Raw genomic sequence first — 26,455 nt, 5'->3', positions numbered from 1 at the left:
GCATTGTTGCATGCCCAGGAGAGTGGGTGGCTCTCTACCCAGGGGTCCAGCAACGTGTCTGCTGTGTGGCAGCCCCTCAGACAAGACGTGGATTGTAGGTTAGGTTCAGGGGGCATCTCTAAGATGCCCTCTGTCTTGCATTGTACATTAAATCCCACACTGGCATCAGCGCGGGTTTAATGTGCTGAGAAGTTTGATACCAAACTTCTGAGTCTTCAGTGTTGCCATCATGGTGCTATGGAGTTCGTGTTGACGATCTCCCAGCACCATATACTCTTGGATGGCAGCACTGCACTTACAGTGCCTAGGAATGGACCTGGGTACTGTAGGGGCACAAGGCTCATGCATCTGTACTCACACCACTGGCATAGGGCACCCAGCTAGAGGGGTGGCTGATGTATGCCAGGGCAGTGTGTGTTGTGGGCATGGCACACAGGGATGTGTGCCATGTCGACTCTGTTTTGTTCTGCACCCAGACACTCAGCCTGCAAGGGCAGTGTGTGTGTGTGTGAGGGTACAGGGCCTCTAAGGGTGGCACAATAAGTGCTGCAGCCCTTAGGGGTCTTCTCTGGTCACAAGGCCCTGGGTACCTAGTGTACCATTTGCCAGGGGCTGACATGTGGCCAGAGATCCCAATTGGGTTTAGGTTTCAACACAGTTTTAGGGAAGGAACATAGGCCCTGGGTACCTGATTGGCAGGAGCCCAGGGCACACTCAGTCAAAGTACATCAGCAATTCAGCAAAAAGTGGGGGCATACCATGTAAGAACAATGGCACTTTCTCACACATGTAAACAGTGCATTTTTATTTAAGGGTTTGCCCTGTTTTCCCAATCTGAAAGCAACAGATAATAGCAGTGATAATAGCCCGAGGTAAGATTTAGAAGTTATGTTGAAGAGATGGTAAATGGCTCAGGGATCCTGATCCAGGCAGCAGTTTAAGTAGCTTTACCCACTACAGGTAATGCTAGAAGCAGGTTATTGTCACAAATGGAACATCCCAAACATCTTCATTCTGTGATACTGTGTTTCTAAGTAAATGACTGTACTACTAATGCTGCTCTACATAATTAGAGAAGGCTTCATGTGTAGAACTCTAGCTGCTGTAGATGTTAATATCCATTATCCTGCTGCAGTTCCCTGTAAAGCTGGTCCCTGTTCAGAGTACAGTCTCTATCAACCAATGTTTAATGAAAACTATATTTTCTCACTTTCCGCACACTGCATCAATTATCTATTTCCAAATAATGTTTTACTAATGTAGTTGTTTCGTCTGTGCTTTATTAGTTGCCACATTGCTACAAATAATAATTACAGCATACTGTGACACTATAAACAATATGTTAATGATAATTCAAACAAATGCCACTGTAACTTATAGAATGGCATTCGTAAACTAACGTTTGGCAAGTTAGCAGTTTATGCTACCTTTAAATGTAAACCGTGTATCACATCAGAAACTTGATTTTGAATTTTACAGGACACAGAGATTGACATCTTGGAGACTATACAAAACTTGATGAGGCATTGTGTTAATTCAACCAACTTCCTCAAACCGCTGGGCAAATTGTTTGCTGTTGTTCAAAACAAGCTTTCTCGGGAGACACTCTGTTCAACTTTCCAGGTAGGAAACCATCTGTCATCAGAAGAAGCCCCTATGAAGGTTGTGTGACAATTTGGTGTCCTGTTGATATGCAAATTATATAATGTAATTTGTAGCCTCCATACTGCTATCTGGGCTAACACTGATGGACTGCACGCCTTGTGTAGATTTTTAACATACCTACTTTCTGGAGGTTTGGAGTGTTCCGCTACATACATTTTAAAAGTTACCCCTTTTGTTCAGTATTTAAATAAAAAAATCTGTATCCAGTAAAGGTGGTGGTGGTGGTGTTTCAAATAATGATATGATTCTAAAAGATTTCTAATCATAAGAGGATAGCAGAAATGTGACTGTTCCAAACTTAAAGGTGGTTGTGATGATAGTGTTGGAGCCAAATGATACATCACAAATTCATGCATTATGTACTAACTCTGCCTTTGATATTGGCTGCGCTTTAGCCATATTCTGCTCCCCAGTAGAAAGTAGTGATTTAAAATAAAAATACTGTTTAGGTATCTGTTGAGCCAGCTGCTTCCACTACAAGCCCTTTTAGGAACTTCTCTGTTCCTATACTAACCCTGTTCTTGGTTTGAGTAGCCCAATCGAGAAATATGGCCGCTCGACTAAATTGACGTGTATCAACCTATTGCCAGTTTGGTGGCATATGCCATGCTTTCTATATCTTGAGACTGCAACATTTTGCTCTTTAGACGGCCAAAGCTGGAACATCAGGACAATTAACAAAATGTTATGGTTCAATAACTTAGTATTTATTTAGTGTAACCATGTCCATTTATTTACCCCTCTTCGTTTTTCCTACAGGTTTTATCTGAATTAGACAGTGAATTAAAGTGTACAACAGACACTGTTGTTAAGGTATGTAACAGTATTTGTACTTTGTTTATTATGTTTCAATTTCACTGCATATTTTCAGTGGTTTCAGTTTGCTTATGCCATGTTCTTTAACACATGAGGATCAATAACCTTTGTGTGCTGAAATTAGCACTGATGCATGCTTAGCTCTCAATGAGCCACTGCTTTTTAAAGACCACTAAATTACAAATGCTCTTAATAAAGAACACATTCTATCGTCATTTGAACTAAGATTTTGTTTTCCAGCTAGATTTGTGTGCATTTTCAATTTGCATGAATAGGTGTGTGATCTACTGGGAGGTGTGTTTATACTATCTGTTAGTTTTGCAGGGGTACACAGGGAATGTCCAAAACTAAGAGGTACATTTGAAACCTCTCTTAAGATTTTCAGATGGTAGATTTATTGAGAAATTAAGTGGAAATTCAGTTAAAAAGAAAAGGTCCCTCTGTCACAAGGTCTGTTTACCCTGGACAATACTAGATATTACCCTTGAAAGCAGTGATAATCCACTGTTGCCCACCACCATTTCTTTAGCCTCTGCATCAGTGATGTCTCTCCAGACATAGTTCTGTCTATCTATGGTTGCCTCAATGAAATTACATTCACAGAAACGAGTACATTTTGCAGCAGGATTAACATAAGATCATATTCACTGCAGTCAGCAGACACATACAAGGTAACTTAACAATAGAAGATGACATCTTTTTTCAGGGTGAAAATCAATTGGGCATGCTCATCATCTCTAATACGCCTGCATTGGCTGCACTGAACGTACAATCGTACAGTGACCAAACAACATTGATAGTGGTCAATGAAGCATAAAAGTGCTTCACTCATAAAATAAGCCATACTTGGAGAGAATACCTATTCTGAATTAACATTCTCACCATACAAAATAGGCAGACAAAACCGTGCATATTCAGACTGGACAACTCTGTGCCACATTTCCTTTAATATTGTTAAAATATTTAAGAATGTTGGTGTGCACTCATTGTACCTTTGGAGAACAGGAATATACTTTCCCAACAATATTAATCACCTGTACACTTGCAATTGGGATGTATCAATTACAGAAGTTATAGTAAACTCTACAACCAACACAATGTTCATAAAACTAATTTCTTGTAGTTAGGCTGAGGTTTCTTTTTAAGGTTCATATTATGGTAAAAACTGTCCAGATTGTAGGTGACCATATTTAGCTCCACTGTTTTTAGGTCTTGCCTAGCGCAGCACGCATGCGTTGCTCTAGGAGAGGGCCTCTTGGAATCACTCCAGACTTCCAAGAGTCTTCTCCGTGTGGGTCTGCCTCCTTCCACACATCCCATTGGCCTTTTCGTGTGGCTTTCAATAATGAAAGCACGCAAATGACCAAAGACTGGTGCATGTCCCGCCTTACCTCAAAACTTTCACTCCCATGGCCTAGGGGTCTTGGGAGCGAGCAGCGGCGCATTGTGCCAGCTGCATTCCTCCCTGATCGTTATCTTGGCTTCCACGGCCGTGCTTGTTTTCATAAAGATTAATGGTAAGAGGGCTTTCTGCAAACACTAATAGAAGTGTTAAAAGTGAAAGCAAACAATATGTACATTGTGCTCGTGCGTTCTACGGACGGAATGTCAGTTTCCACGCTGTCAAGCCAAGGCCCTTCCAGAGAGCAGCGTAACCTGACCCGCCTGACCTTCAGCTCTGCAAATCTTGTTTTTCATTACATCACCGAGTGGAATTGTGAGCCCTTTGTAGCTGACTTGCCTGTGGGGAGATCAGTATGGGCTGTGCCTCTGCTGTGTCTACAGAAATGAAACTTGCTCTGTGGGTTACACGAGTAAAGGATTAACATCTCTGTTGGGGGGAGGTTTCCTTCTCATCCTATTAATCCTAGACTTGACGGCGAGCTACTACACCGCCATTGCGTTCCATTCTCCCGAGCACAGCTCGTAAACATTGTTTACACTCATAACAAAAATAACAAGTCGTACAGATTGGTAATGTCATGACATTCCATGAAGCAACAGCAAGGGGAGAATGCTGTAATGGGCTTGTGCGCAGAACGGAAGCAGGTTGACACAGGAGAAAACATTGGCCTGATAGCTGAATTGACAATGTGTGTGATCCTGGTAAATTCACTTTCAACCCTGTGTCTCAGTTCCTAAATATGTCAATAAATTGGGAATACTTCCTGCGATATATAGCGCTATGTATACCCAAAACTGCAGATTTACATTGTGTTTCAGTCCACAGCATGCACTAAATTAGCAATATTGTACACAGGGCTTTAAGTGCTGCTGTTTTTTAAATTAGAGAGATTAAGTGAGGGCCAAACCCAATATACCCTTGAGGGCTTGGCCAGATAAATGCGATAGGGTAAATTTGCCAACAAGGGATTTTGTTTAGAACGAACAAGTTATTTCAAAATTTCAGAGAACTAAATCAATGAGAGTGTTAAGATAAAGTAACACCACTATGAAATCAATCGACTGATTTAAACATCAGTAATTCATAATAACAACACACACGGGGGTTCTTTCTGTGATTTAAGCACAGTGATTTTTATATTTTCATCAAGAGTAAAAAGGAGTACAAATGAAACATAAATTAGAGCAATATTTCATGAAAGCAGGGGACGAGATTAAGTCCACATTTCATCAAACAAACACATCTATTCCTACTTAGTTTGAACAGAGACAAAACTCTTTGTTGAGCATATGGTCTACAGTACATAACAAATAAACTGGAAGTAGATGGTAAAGTCGACGTTTCGGTCTTGGGTGGTGTCAATCCGTCAGACCATCTTCAGGACAATAATTGCATAAACAAGACTCCGGATAGTCCTTGGCACCTTGAACTGCCAGTTCGTTTTTACTTAGGAGTTAATCCTGCCGTAATTTCACAGATTTCTGATGTTAGTATCCAGAATACGAATGGGGGTCCGCCTGAGTCGAAACAGCCTGATTTCGACTCAGGCTGTTTCGACTCAGGCGGACCTATGCAATTGTTTATGCAATTATTGTCCTGAAGATGGTCTGACGGATTGACACCATCCAAGACCGAAACGTCGACTTTACCATCTACTTCCAGTTTATTTGTTATGTACAGTAGACCATATGCTCAACAAAGAGTTTTGTCTCTGTTCAAACTAAGTAGGAATAGATGTGTTTGTTTGATGAAATGTGGACTTAATCTCGTCCCCTGCTTTCATGAAATATTGCTCTAATTTATGTTTCATTTGTACTCCTTTTTACTCTTGATGAAAATATAAAAATCACTGTGCTTAAATCACAGAAAGAACCCCCGTGTGTGTTGTTATTATGAATTACTGATGTTTAAATCAGTCGATTGATTTCATAGTGGTGTTACTTTATCTTAACACTCTCATTGATTTAGTTCTCTGAAATTTTGAAATAACTTGTTCGTTCTAAACAAAATCCCTTGTTGGCAAATTTACCCTATCGTTTTTTAAATTAGCTTTTATCTTGTTTGTACTGCGGTTTATAGCGCTGGTCCCCGGCCTGGCCCCCCTCAGCTGTTGGAAACTCTTCTTGAAAGTTAATGCGAGTCCCTGATGCTTTCACAGCACGTCTGTTTACAGTCACAACTTCACACCTTTCTGAGGGCTATCCCATGTTTTCTCTGGTGTGGTCTAAGCCTCCTCCTCTCAGGTTGGCTCCGTCCCTTCCCTCCGTCTCCTGCCCTCATGCTGGGAAAAGACTGAACTTCCCTGGCCTCTTGCCAGGCAGCGAATTCCAACAGCTGAGATCATGTCCCCTGGTTACTGATATGTTACATCATTTACTTCCCCAGCTGGAAGCCACCCGCCCTCACAGGAGCTCATTGCCACCCGCCCCAAGGAAGTGTATGAGGGAAGAGCTCTGCTGTAGCCTTTACCTGGGGCGCCCCCCCCTCCCTTTGCAGGGGCCCAGCAGGCGCCATTGCTGTACTCTGCAAGTAACGGGCAGACACGTGTCTCCGTTATAATAACGCGTCCCTCTGCCTCTGTGTGCGTTTCCACCTGGGTTAATATACTGCTCTGTCGCTCTTTGTGCTGCCCCCTGGCTCTGTGCGCTACTTCCTGGCTCTGTGTGCTGCCCGCCCGTCACTGCCTGTTATTTTAACTACTTTGACACCGTCGTCAATAACCCATGCCATCCCGGCCCTGCCTGTGGTTGCCTCTTATTTTCAGTTGAACGATTTCAACTGATGAAAGAGTTTATTCAGATTTTTGCAAACTAGCTTGACTTAAAAGCTACAGTCATGGACAGAAAGTGGCACCAGTTAAAAACAGCAAATTTACTGTTTACTTTGTTTGCCTACGCTCGGGTTTTTAGAATGTTGTGTCTTTTGTCTTTCGAAAGCAAACATGCTTCAATGACGGCATTATTATTTGGAACTAACCACTTTTAAGGTCCCAAAGGCAAGACCTATTGGCTATGCCAATGCTTGTTGCTTTTGGCAAGTCACTGAACGAAGGTCAGCCCTTTAAGTACATGGACTTGTGTTGTCACCATGCACTGCCAGCATTAAGACATGTTCTGCCTACTCTTGCGTCAAATTATTATTTGTGTGGAAATGTGAGAAATATCAAATTAAAAATAAACATCAGCGTTCTGATGGATACATCATCTTCCTGTAGATTCCTTTCGTTATGACTACTCCTTCCAGGCTTCAGACTGGTTTGGAATATTTAATTCCCAGCAATGACTCTCCAGCATCGTTGTGTGGTGCCACACAGCTCCAGGCATGACTCCACATCCGGGCGTGACATCACTGGGATCTATTTAGCACCATCCGGCATGCTGGTGTCAGTTCATTTACATGCCTCATCCTAAGCGGTCTCTTGGTGTCTCACCTACAAATTCCTTAGCTGTTCTACAGCAGCTTGGTCAAATGTCTCCTCAAAGGACTTCAGGTGTCAAGCTTTGCAAATAGTGCTGCAAGAAAATGTCAATTTCAGACCCTCAAAACAAATGTATGTAGTGTCTGGGGTGGGACATAACTCAGCTTGTGACACTTGCGCCTCCATGCACATGAAGGCCATCAGGAAGCAGGAGGCCAAGCTCTTTTTAGGTCTCTGCCTGACGTAAGCGGCACATGCGCTGCTCTCGTCTTACGAGGCTTTTTGGAATCGATACGATTCCAAAAGCCTCGTCCCAGCTCCGCCTTCAGTTTTGATTCGTGCGTGTCGTTTGGCGTCAGGAATTATGGCGAAGGCCGTGCAATGATTGCATGCAAGGCATGTCAATCACTGCTTGTTGCCACCCTGTCTCCTTTTAGCCACGCCCAGCGGGATTGGATCTCTTAACGCGGCGTGACACAGAAGGTTTAGTATTAGCTTGCCGCACTTTCTTTTGTATGCTTATTTTTGTTGGTCCTTGATGACGCAAAATCAGGTACGCTTTGCTGCATAATAACCCTGCACCTAATTATAAGTGGGTCGCAAAGAGCAGGGGGTAACACGGAAATGGAAGGCACGTTGCAGCCTACATTAGAGTGCTGACTTCAGAAGCTCTTTGTGTAAGCTGCGGTATGCTTGTTTTTGTTGGTCCTTATAGCGCGCGCACACCACTCGCGGGGGAGGGCCGCGCAGAGGCAGGCTCTTTGCAGGGATTGACTATTCACTGCTCAGTTACTGTATGTAAGCGTTAACCTCGTATTGTTGAGCCAAAACGTTTACTTATTATTTTTTGTTTGTTTCATTTTACGGAGTTTTATATAGCACGAACTTGACCCGAAGGTATCGGCTATCAGAGCGCTTTACAATGCACCAGTTGCATTACACGAGGACACATTCATTATTGTTAGGCACTTAGATGGTGTTAACCTGCGACACAATAAGCAAATAATACTGGCCAGAGAATGTGCCGTATTCTAGTACATAACGTGCCTCTTCTTGCTGCAGCATGACGACATAAAATCAGGTACGCTATGCCGCATAATAACCCTGCGCCTAATTATAAGTGGGTAACACGGAAATGGAAGGGACGTTGCAGTCGACATTAGAGTGCTGACTTCAGAGGCTCTTTGTGTAAGCTGCATTTTTCTGAGCTCGGACTCGTGTATACTGCGCAGTGCGCGCTAAGCAATCCCAGCATAAGGCAACTGCCAAGGAGGGAGGCTGCACCAGAAAGGAGTCAGCTTGGGTTCCCAATGGGGACTGATTACTCGTAAACTGGCGCCGTGCCATGAGACTGACTTTGAAACAGCCCTCGTTTCTCAGTCAGCAGAAGGAGCACGCTGGACATTGTAGGCACATATTTGACACGAGAAAAATTGAACTACAAGCCCCAGCATGCTTAGTGCTGTAACAGCAGGACCGGCCCAGAGTCATCCTCAGGGCATGGGTCCAGTCGGCGGCAATGTCTTGTATTAATTGTCTGACGCCAACGTGAGAAACAAGCATTGGCATAGCCAATAGGTCTCGCTTTTGGGACCTTATAAGAGATTACTGAAGAGATGTCTTTGCCTTTACTTAGAGATGTCGGTTTACATATTTTGGGGGAACTGTGGGTTGTTTTACCCAAAATGAAGTCTACCGTTTAAAGTAAGTATTGAAATTGTAAAAGTGCTCTGAAACACCATTTTACATGTGATGGACACGTTTATTTTTGCCAACCGGTTTACTTTGGCGGCTGAACTCTAGCTGAAGCATTGCAACTGAACAAACAAACAAAACCTTTCAAGCTGCAAGGAAGAATGTTTGATTAATTTTACCTTTCGGATGCCTTAAAGTGAGCTGAGAGCGCCACAAGCCAAATTAAAGATGTTTGCACTCCTCTTCGGGTCAGTGCAAATGTGACTGAAAAAAGGCCTAGAACCAGTGCAACATTGCATCCCACCCATGTGTTTTAATGATGTGTCTCTATCCACATGTGAGCACATCGGAAGTAAGATATTTAAAGATAAAGCTTCACTAGTGTGTCAGAAGGAAAAAGTTGTGACTAAGGAAACTGCCATAAGCAATACACTGTAGCATACACTCATTTGAAACTGAGATACACATTTCTTTCTATCATTTTTCTGCAGCTTAGGGACCCAATAAAAAAGCATTGGCAACGCCAAAAGGTTTCACCTAAGCAAAATCTATTGGCTTTTTAGAAATTATTTAACATTATTGAATTTTGTAGAGACTTTATCATATATTATGTGATTTTTGTTCAGTGATATACACAGCAAGCATTTTCAATGCTCGCCTCAAGCAAGGGCTCTAAGATTCGAGCCAGACCCTTGGCTTGTCTCCGGTTCGCCTTCTGTTCATTTGTTGGCACGCCCACCTATAGTATCTAGAGAGTCAAGAGTGGTGAGCACATGAAAGATCTGTTTGGCGATCCCGGAAGGACTTATTAAAAAATGCTGGACAGATGCTTATATTCAATTCAAGTGAAGTGGCTTGTGTCCCTCATTGTAGTGTCCGTAATGCTCTGTGCTCAGAGGAGTGTGATTACTGTAAGAACCACATTTTGAAAAGCCGCTCACATAAGAGGTGGAGTCTGCCTGCATAATCTTCATCTAACATACCAGTGCTCCAACACCTTGGGAGCTGTATCTTGCTCAGTGCTACACCCTTACATCTAACAGGCAGGTGTGTGGAAGAGGTGGAGGAGCAGATTTCTCACAAGGAAACTCTATGAGAGTAAGACAAGAAGGCAGAAGTGTGGCGTGTGACAAGCCCAGGAACAAATGGCTGGCGCAAACAAAGCATGACCAGCATCCCATATTCATGTATCTAGTGATAACCAAGCTACGTCAGGGAGGCAGACAGGAAACAAAGGACAGTGGAAAGGGGCTGGTGGTTCAAACGGAGGGTAGGTTACAAACAAGGGAACGTGGGAGAAGGACTAGGGTTTAGAAACAACGAAAGTTGGGGGTGGGTTAAAAACAAAGACAGAGAGTGGGGGTGAGTGACAGGCACTGCAGGCACATGCATTCCCTGAGTGCACGTGAAAAATTAAAAGAGAGTATTTAACATCCCAGTGCCTCCGCACTTTGGTAGATGCACCTTGCTCAATGTTACCTCCTTACATCAAACAGGCTCTATGTGGCATGGGCGGAGGTGCAGTATTGTTACAAGAAGCGTCTATGAGAGGCAGCCGGTGAGTATGCAAATAGGAAGGCAGAAGCGTGGCGCGTGACAAGCCCAGGATCGAATGGCTGGGGTGAACAAAGCCTGGATGGCAGCCAACAAGTATTCATAATTTTCATCAAGCTCCCTTAAGATTATTTTATAATTGTGACTTGTATCCAAGGAACTTTCTGTACTGATTGAAGTTCAGTTCACAAGTACTTCAGTGCTCAGTTTCAATCTGACCGCCACGTCTGCAGATGAGTATCCACCAACAGGACGCCATTGGCAGCCAGCTCACACACATCATTTTCAAGAAAGTGCATCGAGAGCACCACTCATTAAGTAGCTGGCGTTTCCTAACAACACAAGTAACAGATCAGTTAATTGATAGTGAATCGCTATACATAATCATTACGGTAGCTTTGTGAAAATCCTGAAAAAATTAGTGATAAGTGCATGTACTTTCAGTTGAATTAAACAGGTAAAAGAACCATCTACAGAGCATCCTCAATGGGTGTATCAAAAAGAATAAAGTTGTGTTTGTCGTGAAGAATGGAAACTGAAAGAAAGTGCGTGTGAACATTCATGGCACAGGTATACTGGAAGCTTCGGTTAATATGTAAGTGGCTGAATCCTGGAGCCGTGAACTGAGCGGGGTGTGTGACGAGTCGTGCGGTGAGTTAAATTAATAAAATTAATAAAACGAGATATAAAGATTCCAGTTTGTGTGTCTGCAGAAACGGGGATCAAAAGATATTATCGGGTCATTCTTGGGCCATAAACAATGTGTGTGCATCAAGAGCCATGAGACAAAAGAAATTAAAAACCATGTTAAGTTGCAGGTGAGGCAACCTGTTTGCTGTGCCTGTTTACTGTGGAAACGGGGGTCGGAAGACGGTGAAAAGGTTTGTGTGTGGAGAGTTAAATAAACTCTCACGCTGCTGAAACCCAGATCAATCTCATGACAATACAAAAACATGAGGTCGATTTAAGGAGCTCAAAAACCAATATGTGCACTCACCAAGAAGTAACAGCATTTCTCCTGTAACCCGATTCCTGTGGCGTTTACTATGGGCGCCAAGTTTTGTTTGTTAAATACCCAACTTACTAGCCATAACAAGACGTTGCATAACAAGAGAGAGTACAAGCCCGGCGGAGCATGGCGCGCGCGCTTGGCGGGGGAGCGCATTCCAGGCGGGGGAGCGGACCCTTTGAAGTACGATGCCAAACGGATTGCATGGCAACACGATGCACGTGATTGTGCGTGTGCTCGCCATGCAATCCACTTTTGGGAGCACTTTTGGGAGCCCCTTACTAGAGTCTCGTATAGTGTTTGCTACGCAATAGCTAGGCGAGACCTAAAAGGGTGGAAGCCGGTTGGCTAATGCAGTATATGTAAGGGAAGCAAGTTTTGGAACTGACCATAATACGTTTTGGCTGTAGGGGGCGTTGTGGGGAGTCCCGTGAGAAAGCTGAAGAATTGCAGCTTCCCGCTTATATCTGGGCAGTCTTGCCTCGGTTGCAGTTGCAGACATTGCCGCTATGATTGTTTATGATGACTCAGCGCCCCCCCCCCCCTCCCCCCTCTGCCCCCACCTCCTGGCATCTAGCCAAGAGTAGAGTTTTGATATTTGTCCTAATGTTCTTAGAAATGATGACTGTGGGCCAGCTTCCTGTTTTTCCTTTTCTCTGCTCCTTTGTTCCCCTTTGTTACGAAACAAATGGCCTCTCGTGCCCGTTTGAACTAAAGCTACAAACCGCTTTAGCCTTTGCAGCGCTATGCTGCCGTGTGTGCCGTCGCTTCAATGACCAGTGCAGTCAGACATCAGCAGAAAAACGTATTTTGTGTTAAGGTGTCTCTTAATGTTACACCGTGTCCGCTGTGTGTAATGCCCCCGAGCTGTGTAGCTGGCAGTACTAGATGAAGGGCAAAACCCAAGAATGAGGCCTCTAAGCGCTAGCCAACAGCATAAACTAACACGCGCTATATAAATACAAACCTTTTTTCATATTCTAACCTCCCACTAACCTCTGAATCCAAATAATTGACTAAACTATCCATCACTTAAATCACTTCCATATTTCACTATAATAATTCAACACTAATCCTTTGAGTTCCGGAGTAGGTGCTACTCGCCGAAAAAGTGCTTTGAGACCTCGTCAGGAGTAGTAAGCGCTATATAAAAGCAATTACAATACAGTAAAGTACACCCCTCGCAGAAGTCTGTGGTATAAAAGTGTCGGCAGTGACACACCGGGAGTGAACGGTGCTCTGAAGGAGTTAGACTCCACAGAGTCGTCGAGTTTTCAAGGTGTAAGCATGAGATGGTCATCTAGCCAGTCCAGGTTTTCTGTCCGTCCCGAGACATGTAAGCCGGATTTTATAATAAAATAAACAGGACTTCAAATCTCTGATAACCGCGGGTGGAAGGGGGATTTGACATCTGTAAGATTTACAATTATTGATCTGCACACTTGGAACTGAGCTGTTATCCAGCCAAAAACGGGTGCGACTTTGTTCGACTTCAGAAAGCTGAAACGACCATTCAACCGTGCTGTGATTTTAACGGCAAGCACTTAACCCGCTGGGCTATGCTGCTGACTCCAGATACACTCATAAAACATACTGGCGTTTACACTGGGAATACAAGCTGATCTGTTTCGGAAATGTGTTCTTCTCAGGGCACCCCATGACTGAAGGATACACACCTCAGCGTGCAGTCTGCGGGTGTGCTGTGCTGTGCTGGCATCCTGCCTAGAGCGGCCTCTGACACAGCTTCGGCAATGGGCACGAGACGCAGAATGTGGGGTCAGGTCAGGTAAGGACCAGCGGGTCTATTAAGGTAGACTGTGCATTGGTCCTCAGCTTACCCTTAAAGCACATCACAGCGTTACCTCGGATGACTCTCTCTCTGATCCTGTGCAGAAGAGCAGACCAGTGCAATTTAAGTCAGAAACGAACGTTCAACCCGACATTCTGTATATTATATATTGCTTCGGGGCACTGCACTAATAAACGCACATTCGCATTTATTCACTACAGTACAGCGAGACTGATGAGAAAAAAACACGTTTAATGTCTCATTAACTTGAAGCTACAATTACTGCATTTAGGGAACAACTCTGCTAATAGTCACGAGGCTTCTTCAATATAGTTTCAAATTACAGGGCAAATTTAATCCCATGCATTTTGCTTTTTGTTAAATATCTTTTTTAAATGAATAACATGAAAAAAGTCGTTGCATAAATTATACATGAGGACACCAGTGTAATGTGCTATTTATTACCATTATTGGAGGAGGGGGAGGGGAAATATGACCCATCAGGAGACTTCGTCTCTCCTAAGTTGTGGGCTCTCCCCACACCCAGCAATAGTATTAAACAGTATATTCCAATCTGCGCATCAGCATTTATACCATATATTACACAGGCGTCCATAGTAACCATGTAGTTGTGCTCAAATGTACTTTCCACTGAAAGGCAGTTTTTTTCCTTCTTGCTAATAACGCAGCCTTATTTTGATGACTCAGCACGAAAGTTGCCACTCACTTGATTCATGTTGTTTTGTTTTAGTATGTCCTAGTGCAGCTCCGTTGAGGGTGGACAATCTTGATTCACTGCTTTCTGAATTTGTATGGGGCACTGTAAGGAGTAGAGGTCCGTTACATAAGCCCACACTGTCGACTAATAATGAAGGGCTCAGAGCCCCAGATTTTTTGATTAATAATTTTTTTAATTGCAATAATAAAACATAACATTGCGATGACATCCGGAATCATGATACTGTATATTGAGACATAGTCCAACAGTGGGCGAACTGTATCAGTGTCTAGACAGTGAATGTATCTCAAACTCAATGACTTTTCAGAGGTTTCCCGCCCCTTCAAACACAGTTTCTCCCGACATCCCCAATGGATCAACGTGAGGAAACGGCATGCATAACAACCCATTAGGTTCGTTCCATGAGTTTCCCCAAATTGTGGTCCATTTGTTCGGGTAGCCTCTACTCTCGTAGACCACCCTCTCCGCCTGCACTCACCAATCCATATCCTCCTTCCACTCCCTCAGGGCAGGGGCGGATACAGCCCTCCACACCTTGGCTGTGTTGTGCTTGGCCACTATAAAGCCCAAGGGTCTCCCAGAGGCGATCATTGCTATTCAGAACCGTAGCCGCCAATATATTCAAAAGGCACCACTTTGCCCATTTCAACACAGGACGTCACCGCCTCCCAATATTTTTGGAGCAATGGGCAATCCCACAGCATATGAAAGAATGAGCCATTGTGTCCACACCCACTGGGGCACAACACCGAATCAGCCCTGCCAATCTTAACCAGTGTTGTAAAGCCCCAGACTTTGAGCTATATAGTTTGTAGCCCAGCTTTATTGTATGGCTAGGTGGTTTGATGTTGAGGGCTCTAGTGAAATCATAATGATTGGGAGGAGTTTAAGTACCAGAAAACGGGCCAGTATATCAGGTTGCACTACTGAATATCAACCCACAGAATATCGACCTACACGAATAATGTGGCACAATATTGAGGGACAAAATATTGAAAGGTAATTGCATATAGGGACGTATAGATGTATTGTTCCTAACTCCACATCTACGTAGCTTGAAGATATATATATAGTCAAGGTGCATAGGTGTGGAGTTGGGTATAACGATGTATACTTACTTAGATTTCACTATTTCGGTTTTTATATTTTACCATGATATTCTGTGCCCTCAATATTCTGGTTTCGGTATTCAGTGTGCACACCATACATGACCTGAGGAGACCGGAAACTGGATAATCATGTCCTTGGAATGATACATACAGCTAGATACTTTTGGGACAGATGTCTAAATCGGGCATCAACAAAGTTGCCATACGCAGAGGAACTACCATTGTGGGGTATACCACACTTTGAAAGAAGTGGCTACCTGGGTGAAATCTAAAGTATGGATGAGGGCTGGGATAACTGGGATGAATTACATTTGTATCAGCACAATATTGAGGGGCTTTAAGGAGTACGTAGGGTAGTTCTTGTATTCTGGTGCTGGGGTAGGAGCAATACACTGCACCGGAGGCGTACTGCGGGATGAACTGCTTACCCATTAAATGTTGCACCATGTGCTCACCATCGGTGGTGGGAAGAAACTAGTCGTCATACTATATCAGACACTTCTACAGTTGTTGGACTGTGACATAGAAGATCTTAGAAGTAAACAGGAGGGCAATGTAGGCAGAAAGTTATAAGACATAGACGGGAGCTTAGCAGCTGGACACCGTTTGAGGGTCTCCCGGAACTCTAGCCTGAAGCTTTTGCATAGTTTTCTGCACAGAAGTTCCTTGTTCCCTTATAGGCTAAGTAGAATATATCCGGCCACCATGACAGTATGATGGGGGAGTGGATTTTAACCACAAAGTATGGGCAGGACTCGTTGCTGCTCTTTATAGGGTCAAAGTAACAAAGTACTGACAAGAAATGACTGAACAGGAAACATGCGTATTGGAGCGCGTGACAAGAAATTAAAACGAGCTTTAAAAATGCAATAGGTCTCGCCTTTTATTAAGTTAAAGCCATTTGCTTTGCTATACAACACCATTAGCAAAGCAAATGGCTTTAACTTAATCAAAGGCGAGACCTATTGCATTTTTAGTGCTTGTTGTTTAAGGTCCTCAGGGAGACTCTGCAACGGACTCTATCATCCAAAGGTAAGTCACTTTCTAGTAAATGTTCTCGTAGGATAACCTTCACAAGAAGCAGAAAAAAGTGGCATAAGAAGGACAAGTCATTGTTTGCCCGATGTAAGAGACCTAGTTCTCTGACAATTTAGTGTTTGAATCTCATTCTCAGATACCACACCTTTCTTTCACACCTAATAAGTCAAGACCGGAGTTTTAGTTCTTCGGTGAGGTGAGCAGGCCAAAGCCTTCTGACTAGCAATGCTGAATCTGTTCAGGAGAGCTCTGCAGCCCTCTGGGCTACTCCGCAAAAGGTCGTCTATTCATGCAGGTTTGGGGTGACTTGGAAATCCCTGACCCAGACTACCTGCCTACACAGGCTTAGGCCCTGGCACCTGTGGCTAGGGTGCTGATCGTGGTCATAAGCGCCCTTTGTTGCTGCATTTGAAATCTATAATGACACCGCTCACAGCGCCGGCCAAAGAATCGATAGGGGAGAGTATCATCCATGTGGTGAAGGAGAAGGTCAAGGCATATTTTAACAGTGAACCAGATTGTGAGTCCCTCCCCAAGGCACACGGGTTCGGCGGAAGAGGACTTTGGTTTAGTTTCAGATGCCTTGGTTATGTAGAAAGGTTGTGGCTGCATGGAGGATGATTACTCCAAAGGTGCTCATCTCCAGCAACCTTACAGTACTGATGCTGGTATTTATTTGGACTTGCAAAATGCCAGTGGCGTAGATACTTCACCTGAAAGGAGGAGGTCTTCTCCTTTTCAACAGTCATTTGAAAGGTGGTGAGGTCTTTAAAAAGGATTTTGCCTTTGCAGAAGTGAAATCTAACATTCTGACAGAAATAGAACAGTCCTCCACATGTTCTTGCTCCTTTTTTATAAGGCCTTACTAGCCTCTTCAAGGCCTGCATGGAAGAAGCCATTTTTGGACCCAGCAGTCCACATGCAGATTTCCAGACCCCATAAACTTGCTTTGTGTGACCCATACTTTTTGTCCTTCCACTCATCTTGAGATTCTACTGGTTGACTTCAACTTTAAAAGAGAACCTAAATGCCTTCCTAGCACTTACCCCGGATAGTGAATCCCAAAAGCTTGATGCCTTGGGTCGCAAAGTTTTTGCCTCCCTAAGCTTTCCCATTTTGTCACTCTTTGAGACATGATCCTGATCGACTGCTGGGTGATCCAGATGATCCTTTGAGGCTAAGCCGTTCCCTTGCTGTCCTCCCCATTACATCACCCCTTTCCTATGGAGCATGTTTGCCAGCTCATTAGTCGAACCTCAAGGCAAAAGTCCTTGTCAGCAAAAATGGCTATACAGGTGATGCCATTAGAAGAGGGGCACACATTTTTGCTCTTTTTATTTCTGTCTCCCCTCAAGGATAAAATCCCTAGGCATATCCTGGATCACTGCCTTCTAAGCCTGTTTATCTGGAAGGACAAGTTTGTGATGCTGGCCCTGAGCCACTTCTTGTTGGCCTTTAACTTAGAAGATTGGTTGGCGCTGGCCTCCAGGATACCTACTTCTATCTTCTAATTCTTGCCACCCACACACACGCTGCTTGAGGTTCATGGTGGGATCCTAACACTATCAATTTGCAGTCCTCCTGTTCAAACTAAAGATAGCATCACATATCTTTACGGAGGTGCTAGCAGTCGTGGCAGCTTTGATGTGGAGATCCAGTCTATCTGTTCCCATACTTTGATTACTGGCTGGGATTTTGGAGTCCCCGACTCTGGTCCAGGAATATCTCAAGCAAACATTGGCTTTTTTCTGCCACCCGGGCTTTACCATCAGCATCCAGAAGTTTCACTTCATTACCACACAGAAATTCACCTGTTGGAGTGGTGCATTGCCCAACCCACATGAAAGTCTTCTCTCCTCCTCAGAGGATCATGTATATTTGTACAAAGGTTCAGATGTGTCCGACTCAAATGCCAATCCCTGTCATGATGTTATTTTGACTGTTAGGCCTCATAACCTCATGTGTCCTGTTGCTGCCTCTCATTAGATGGCTGATGATAGCCCACCCTTGGTATTTCAAGAAGCAGCGAATTCAACACAAGGGAGTCTCGTGGTGCAGATATTCTAGTCAGTGGATCAGCAGCCGCACTGGTGTATGGACCCCTCCAACCTTCTAAGGGGTCACACAATCAGTTCTCCGCAGACTCAGGATGCAATGACTGTGGACGCTTCCTCGTTGGGTTGGCACATTCATCTTGAAATCTGAGTTCAAGGTGATGCAAAGTTGCTCAATTTAACTTCCTACTCTGAAAACTATTTTCCTGGTGGTGGTTACTTCTGCTTGAAGTGTTGAAGAATTACAGGCCCCATCAGTTCATCCACCCTTCACAGTTTTCTACTTAGATAAGTTGGTTCTTCGCACCTGTCTTTCCTTCTCACACAAGTTGGCATCTGCATTAAAAATGACTATTATTATTACTCTTCCTACTTTGTTCCTCTTCCATATCTAACCTAGAAAGAGGAACATCTTCAAAGATCTCCGACAGGATCGCGTTAGTGACAAGATTGTTATGGACTTTGCTGTAGCTAAAAGGGAAAGACTTTGGCTTCACATAGCGTCATGCTTTGTGTCAAGATATGCAAGATATGCTAGGCCCTGGCCAAGTAACCCCCCGTGGCGAGCATTTTGTGCATTCTGGGACCATTACTGCTTCCATAGCTTTTTCCAGAGGTCACAACAGCTGTCATCGGCTGGACAGCTATGTGGTCGCCATGCTATACTTTTGCAAAGCACTGCTTTTCTCACGTTCGCAATACCAGGTACTTTGCCTGTATTGCGTTCAATAATTATATTTCTAGTGAATACATAGTCTTCCCGCATATTCCTTTCTGCTCTCCCTCCTCCCTGTTGAGTTAGTACCTTGATTAAAAGACCCCCAAGATATGCAAACATATGTGCTTTATTTGTCGTTGTTGTGGCTCTCTGGATTCCTTTCCACATACCCCTATGGTGGCATGGAATGAATATCAAGAACTGATGCCAATATATTGTTTGGCCCCAATATACTCCGGTGATACCATGTCCAGAGACAATATTGTGTGAAGCTGTGTGGTGCTACCTGATGGAGCTGGTGAATCAGTGCTGAGCAACACAATTTTCTTGACCAGCCTGAAACCTGAAAGAAGTATTCATAAGTTGAACATTATGTAACCACCAGAAATCTTGTTACTGAAGGTAAGTAGCATTTTAATGATGGACAGTTTTATCACTTGGTAGTAAAGTTGCAGAATTACCTATTCCTGCATGGCTGAAACATTGTTTTTATAATGTCATACTTGATTACTACAACACAGAGTGCATTTGAAACTCATCCCATGGTTTTAATAATGTTGTTTTTACTTTGTGCTTTTATTAGTTGAATGCCTTTGACCACAGACATCTAGATGAAATCCATTTTGACGTACGCCTCACAGCATTCCAAAATGCAACTTCACACATCAAAGCGATGCAAACCATGGAAATGAACTTTATAATCCCAATCATGCACAATTGTTTCTACACCATAGAGGTCAGTTTTTCCGACTATCTCTTATTAACTTCTGAAAAACACTGTTGATTGTCTTCCATGATAGCGTCTGTGTGCTTTTGTTACCTCAAGTGTCTATTTGTATGTCTTTGTATTACAACTTGCCTTACCTAAATGTCTCCCTCTGTCCTCTATTTCCATCTGATCATCTGTGGAGGTTTTTATTTTGTTCTTCCACGGTTATTTCTTTTGTTAAATGTCTTTAAAGAGTGAAAGTCTATTAACTGGCTGTGAAGATCAGTGAATCAAACTCATGTAATGACAGTGAACATGCAGATCTGAAACTCACATACAAATTCAAATAGAAAAGAGCAAATAGATTGAAAAGGTTTTTTACTTTCCAAAATGATTCTTAAAACAATCCATTTTCAGTCCTCTCAAGAATTATCTTGGGATTAGTGTCATGTCGATAGAGAATACTAGGACATTGAGAAAATTCAAAGCTGCAAAGGAAATGCCTTTGTGAGCATGTACCTTCCCTCATTTAGAATCTCTGATTTTACAATGTGTAGAAATGAATACTAGAATACTACAGGCAACGAAATTTGTAGCCATGTTAAGTTTTTCTTCTTTCAATATAACCTTTTAGGATCAGATATTTTTATTACAATTTTTCAATATACAAACAATCTTCACCAACCACTAGAGGCCGATAGATATTTCAGTTCAAAACCACTATAGTCATTGTCAACATACCACCAAATAAGAATAAAACCACAATAAACCCGCCTCCCTATGCTGTCGCCATCCCCATAGGTATCCTTAAGTGCTCATCCCCTCTGGGGCATATTCTTGCCTTCCCTCCTTTCCTTTGTTACATTACCATACTAATTTTATGTACTTTGATTCTAAGTACCCTCAAGTACCTAGGGCAGGTAATCTCCTTAAATTCTGCTGCCAAAATACTCGTACATTGTTCCAAACCTTCACAAATTGGTCTACTTTTCCTTTTATTGACATTAATATTTTTTAATTCCTTTAGGCTCCCAGATCTTGTAGAGCCATTCCCTGTGAACATGTACCTCTGCTGTACCCACATACCCAGCAAAACCTGTTCAGCTGTACAAAGAAGAGGAGTAGTCTAGTGACCGCGCAGGGTTTCATAGTCTGCTATACCCTCCAAGATGATTTAGGTTGCTGATCTATGCAATGTCGTGTTAAACATGAGGTCTGTTTTATCTATTACTTCCGTCCAGTATTTTTACAGCTTCAGACTGTTCCGTAACAAACAGAGAAGGGGACCCGTACCCTCACATTCCCTCCAACAAAGTAGCACTTCTGCCCCAGTTTCATTGGTGGACCCAAGCCGGAGTATAGTATCAGCAGATTGCTACCTTTAAAAGTGTTTCTTTGACTGCTGCGCTGGAGGAGCTAGTCCCTGCCGTGGCAAAGTGGGAACAAGTGTAAAGAATTTAAACAGCACCAAAACAATTGAAGGAGAAATCAACAAGACACTAATTTGTAAACATAGAATGTGTTTTTAGACACCACAATGAAAAAAATGCACTGGAGGGTTCCCAAGATAAAGAATTTACAAGGAATAGAAAATCAAAGCATTTCAGTCAACTGCGAAAAAGCACTGGCAAAATCAACAAATATGCCACGAACAAGCTCTGGCAAATCCAATGAATTTGACGCTTAGAAACCTTTCCAGCAAAAACTTTAGGCTAGCTGCAATGTGGTCACTTAGAGTCACTTTGTGTGACCAACTCCAGTAGAGAAGCAGTCAGAGGTACCAGTAGCGCCCTCAGGAACAGTTGCCTCATCAGGTGAAGGAGTTATCAGTCGGTCCCAGGCACTCTTATCCTTATCCTTTGAAGGGCTTTTCTTTGGAGGTGGTCCTGATGCAAGGGAAGTGGGATGCTGAAGATGTTCAAATGATGCTGTGGATGCAGTGCGGTCAACGTGAGTCTTGCTGCGACTACTCCTCAGTCCACAAAGGGGGATGAGGTGATTCTGGTCACATGGTTGACTTCCCTCGAAGCCCCTCTCTCCGTGCTGACAGAAGTCTAGTCATCACTGGACTACCGGTCGCCCAGAATCTCGATCACAGGCCAATCCTTCCTGGGTCAATAATGTGTCCTCTGGGAGTTCCCGCTGCACCACGATGATATTCCTGGGCTCAGCGAACTCGGATGCAACTTTGTGCATCGGACACTGGTCCCTGTGTTGCATGGCGGCAAGGTGAAGACTTTGTGCGACCAACTTGCCCCAGCAGGCTTCCCAGCTGTTGTGTCCTTGAGCTGTCAACAGGAGTCCAGCTCACTGACCCTTGGTGTCTTTTAGCTTTGGCTGGGCTCTGGAGAAGACTTCCCCCTCGAGCAGGACACAGCAGGCACTGTCCCTCTCCTTTGCAAGTCACCAAGTTCAACAGGTGCAGTCCATGACGTTGCAGCCTCTCTTTGTCGGTTCCACGGTGCAGCAGGGCAGTCCTTGCTTGGTCCTTTTTCCAGTACAGTCGAGATCCGAGTTCAAGGTACTAGGAATGCCCTACTTAAGTTCAGAAAATGACCTCTGGGTTGGATGCAGTTGGTGGCCAATGGGCTACCAGAGTCTCTTTTACCCGATGACCACTTCCTGCGAAATGTAACATCTGGGCATCACAGGATGCATCATTCTGCCCACTTCCAAGATGGCAGGATCCCTCTTCCGGCTTGTGGAGCTCCCTAGCCCAACCCAGAGGTGTGGCTACCAAAGGGGACTCCACACCCCTGAAAACCGGTTTGGCAACTTGTTTCCCCTCTCCTGTCTCAAGTGCCAGCCTCTCTGCCTAAACAGTGGAGCAGTCCCTCTCTCAAGTGTTACCCATTTTCCCTTCAAAGTTGGCTTCTCCTTTGAAGCTCGCCTTCTGAGCCAACGTCTGTGTTGCTTCTTGCAGGAGGGAGGTGGCACCTTCTTCCAGAGAAGGCCCCTATTGTATCCTTTGCTGGGAGTCGTTAGCATATCTCCCCAGGAGGGCAGAATGCTGTCTCGGCGATAGGACCCTGTGTGCAATGTTATGAGCACAGGGGGCTATAGGCAACCAAGTTAAAACTTGCTAAAGTTGAACACTGCAACTTATTACATTTATTTCGACCTGGGAATCATGTCATACTTAATGTAACAAGTACTTTGATACCTTGAATGACTCACCATGGTCGCACGGCTCCAGAGTTAGCACAGAGGAGGGGGGCGGGGGGGGGGGGGGCGGTTCACAGTCTTAACTATGTACTCGCCAATTGGGCGACCAAGCTTTTGTACGTTAAAAATGACTGTTTCGCGTTTTTACTACCATGACATGTAAAATTGCATGTTCTGCCTGTGGGAGTCGATAGGACTAACAGGGGGGTTACTTACACATATACCATGAGCAGTGGTGCTGGAACAATATTTGGAGAGCGGGTGCTGCAATCAGTGTTACATCACTGAAGTTAAAGAGATGGTGAATAATCCAAACTACACACAAGGAACACAGGAGCGGGCCATGCAGGTAAGAGCAGTGGGGTGGTGGGGCCGGGTTGGGGGATGGGGGCGGAGATTCGACAGAGTGAAAATTAAGTAAATAATTTATGCTTTCCTACTTGCTGATATGTATTGAAATATTTGTACAGTTCATTTACAGATGTTTAAATGTTGTGTGTTATTTAAAAATAGACAACAAAAAAGCAGACATCCTAAAACCTTTCCTTTCACATGTGATGTTTCCCAACAAGATTGTCAGACAGTAGCATTACAATTCTTCTAACTTTGCAGTCAGAAAACGAAAAGTAAACACCAATCTACATGTTAAAAGAATAAGATATTGTGTGACAGTTGATCTCTGTCTTTGAATGCACAGCAAATGTGACAAGATAAAAACAAATAGGCATCTTTGTCGCTCATTCATCTTTTGAACTCCAGCATGGTTTTTTTGGGGTTGCTGCAGCACCCTCCACACTCTTACTTCCAGCGTCTATGACCAGGGGAAGTCTAGTTTTGCCATTACTTTAAATGGCAAAGACGGTCACGCAGTTAATAGCTTGCGAATGGCAGGCTGGGAGTCTTGTTTTACTTGTGCCACACCCAGGGTGGTACAACCAGTGCTGCAATTCCTCTTGGGGGTCTCCAACTTACGTGCCCTGAGTACCATTTACTAGGGACTTCCAGGTTAGTTACCTTAGCCATTTGGAATGAGAAACTTTGATATATTAGTTTAAGGGTAATGGCACAGACACTGAGATCTGGGATAGCAGGCCACAGTGCACTCTGTGTCGAACAAACAAGCAGCATCAGTCCAAAAACTTTGTGTGACGATATAAAAAGAGGCATTTCCTTACACCTCAGGCAATCACTGCCTCAATTCAGGAAGGTTTAACTAACACAACAGAAATTCCCTCTTCACTCCTAAAAATATATTATATATATATATATATAACAAGTTTTTTTTTTTTTACTACAAGGGCAGAAGACAATACCGAACAAATAATTACCAACCCTGTTATCTATTCGCAAGTGAACATAAACATGCAACAATGTAAATCAAGAAAACGTTAAACAAAACAAAATTCTATATTGATAAATGTATTTTTTTATCAGTAAAACAAGATATTTATTGCAGTCATTATACAGTAATAGAATTATAACATGTATATATTTATATTGTAGATATTTATTAATAATAACCTTGACCATCAAATCCAACTATCACAATTTGTATTAAAAAAATCCACATTTCAATATTTAAAACTTTATTCAAAACTGAGTCAAGATTATTGATGAATATTGACAATATAAGTGTGTACATGTTATAATTCATTAACGTATATGATTTTAACAGCTTTTATGCATTTTGTATGTATTTGTCTGAGCTGTGATAAGAATTAACATATAGTGACTGTAATATCTTTTTACTGATAAAATATATATATATATATCAATATATAATTTTGTTTTATGTTTAACATTTTCTTGATTTACATTGCTGCATGTCTATGTTCACTTATTTTAGAATAGATAATGGGAATGGTTATTAGCCTGGTCTGTAATTGCCTGAATACTCATGAGGGCAGGGAAGCCTCTTGCCATTACAGTGTTGATTTTTGCTCTCATATCTTTTCTCTCTGAGGCTTTGTGGAGTTTTTTTTAAGGCTGATTATGAAGCTTAGTTTGTGGAGAGTTTCCATGACTATCCTAGCGTCCCTTTCACATTGTGCGTATGAGTTTGCCTTGACTAGCCAGTCATTTAGTTGCAGGAAGACATGTTTTCCTTTTCTCCTCAGGTTGGCCTCCACTGCAGCCTACCTGAGGAGCATTTTGTGAAAACTCTGGGTGCTGATGTGATCCTAAACGGAAGCACTCTGAATTGGTAATGTGTCTGTCGACTATGAACCTTGGGTATTTTTTGTGTTTGCTGTTCTTGGGGATGTGTAGATAAGCATCCTTTAGGTCTATGCAGTTGCAAGATGACCTCTTTCAGTGTAGTCAGTCTGCCCCCCACTGGTGTTATGTAGTGCTGCATCTGGTAAGCTAAATCACTAGCTGGAGGAGCTGGCATTTCTGGAAGGCTACCCCCTTTCCCTGGCTCTACCCCTCAAAGGGCTGTTGTTGACCACCTTGCTGTTGAGGCGGCTACTGGCATGAAAGCTTCCCCGCCTGCAGGTCTTCTCGCTGGTGGTGTTCCCCTCCTTGGCTGTCCACAGAACTGCAAAGCCTCCATGGCCTTTGTGATGTCATTATCCTTCTTAATGTGCTGTAGTGTGTTGTCCACATCGAATTAAAAAATGCTGTGCCCCGAGAATGGTATATTTATGATGTTCAGCTGAACCTCATTTCTAAATCCAGACACAGTCAGCCAGGCTCATAGATGTTCCATTTATCAGTTGCCTACCAACTGTATCCGTTGCATCCAAAGTCAATTTCAGGCATGTTTTTTATTGTTTTGCTGCCTGTGCGGCTCTTTAGAAACTGTTCAAGGAGGTGTTTCAGGAATTATCCAGCCTCCTCCCAGTGGCTGTGAACATAGCTATTTAGGAGAAGATTCGAGTTTGTGATTTTAGAGTGTGTCTTAGCCCTTCTTTCAACTTTTTGGCCTACCATCTCCCCTGTCTTGCTTTCCTTCTTTGGCTGGGTCCAGTGGATGTTGGGACATTCACCCTCTTTCTTGCTGTGGCCACAATTATGGAATACCCCAGTGCAGTGCCCTTTATGTAGACAGGATCGTTAAAAAAATGTTTGTATTTCTTCTCTATCCTTGGTGTTACTGCCTTGCAAGATGCTGGCTCTCTACAGGCCTCCCTCCCTTGAGCTAGAATGCTTAGCAACATAGGATGCTCTAGGATGGTAGGAGTGTTTCTAGGAGGAACGAAGCCTAAATCTTCTTCCTCTAGCTGTTCTCCGTAGTTGTCTGCCGTCCTCTTCATTATGACGTTGTACATCATGATGTTGTTGGGTTGCAAAGGTGTCAAGGGGTATGTATAAATGGCTTATACCACTGTGTCTATTTTGAGGTCCTGCCACTGTTGGTCACTGCTTTCGGCGTCATGGAGGATCCCCTTGTTCTCCGTGTCCTCCTCCTAGAGGACCATTTCCTGCTCTTCTACTTGTGGTTCGGGAGTAGTTGGTGGGTCAGCCCATCATGCTTATCTTCCTCTCTACTCTTTTCCCATGGTGGCATCCAGGAGGTTTTTAATTGCTTCTTGGAAGCCTCAACATTTTTCCTTTACTGAAGGATCGCC

General features: G+C 43.4%; 1 protein-coding gene across 1 annotated transcript in view; it reads left to right on the top strand.

The window, feature by feature from the left end:
- Positions 1-26,455, top strand: part of UTP20 (UTP20 small subunit processome component) — a 1,051,825-nt gene that overhangs the window by 522,261 nt on the left and 503,109 nt on the right. Inside the window, exons 33-35 of the mRNA XM_085653318.1 lie at positions 1,480-1,623; positions 2,425-2,478; positions 19,593-19,745. Of these exons, the coding sequence (XP_085509444.1) occupies positions 1,480-1,623; positions 2,425-2,478; positions 19,593-19,745 (351 nt within the window). The remainder of the gene's footprint in view (positions 1-1,479; positions 1,624-2,424; positions 2,479-19,592; positions 19,746-26,455) is intronic.

Source organism: Triturus cristatus, chromosome 4_1 (assembly GCF_964204655.1).
Source record: "Triturus cristatus chromosome 4_1, aTriCri1.1, whole genome shotgun sequence".
Taxonomy (NCBI): Eukaryota; Metazoa; Chordata; class Amphibia; order Caudata; family Salamandridae; genus Triturus; species Triturus cristatus.
Note: the sequence above shows the minus strand (reverse complement) of the source record. Positions and strands in the feature narration are given on the sequence as shown.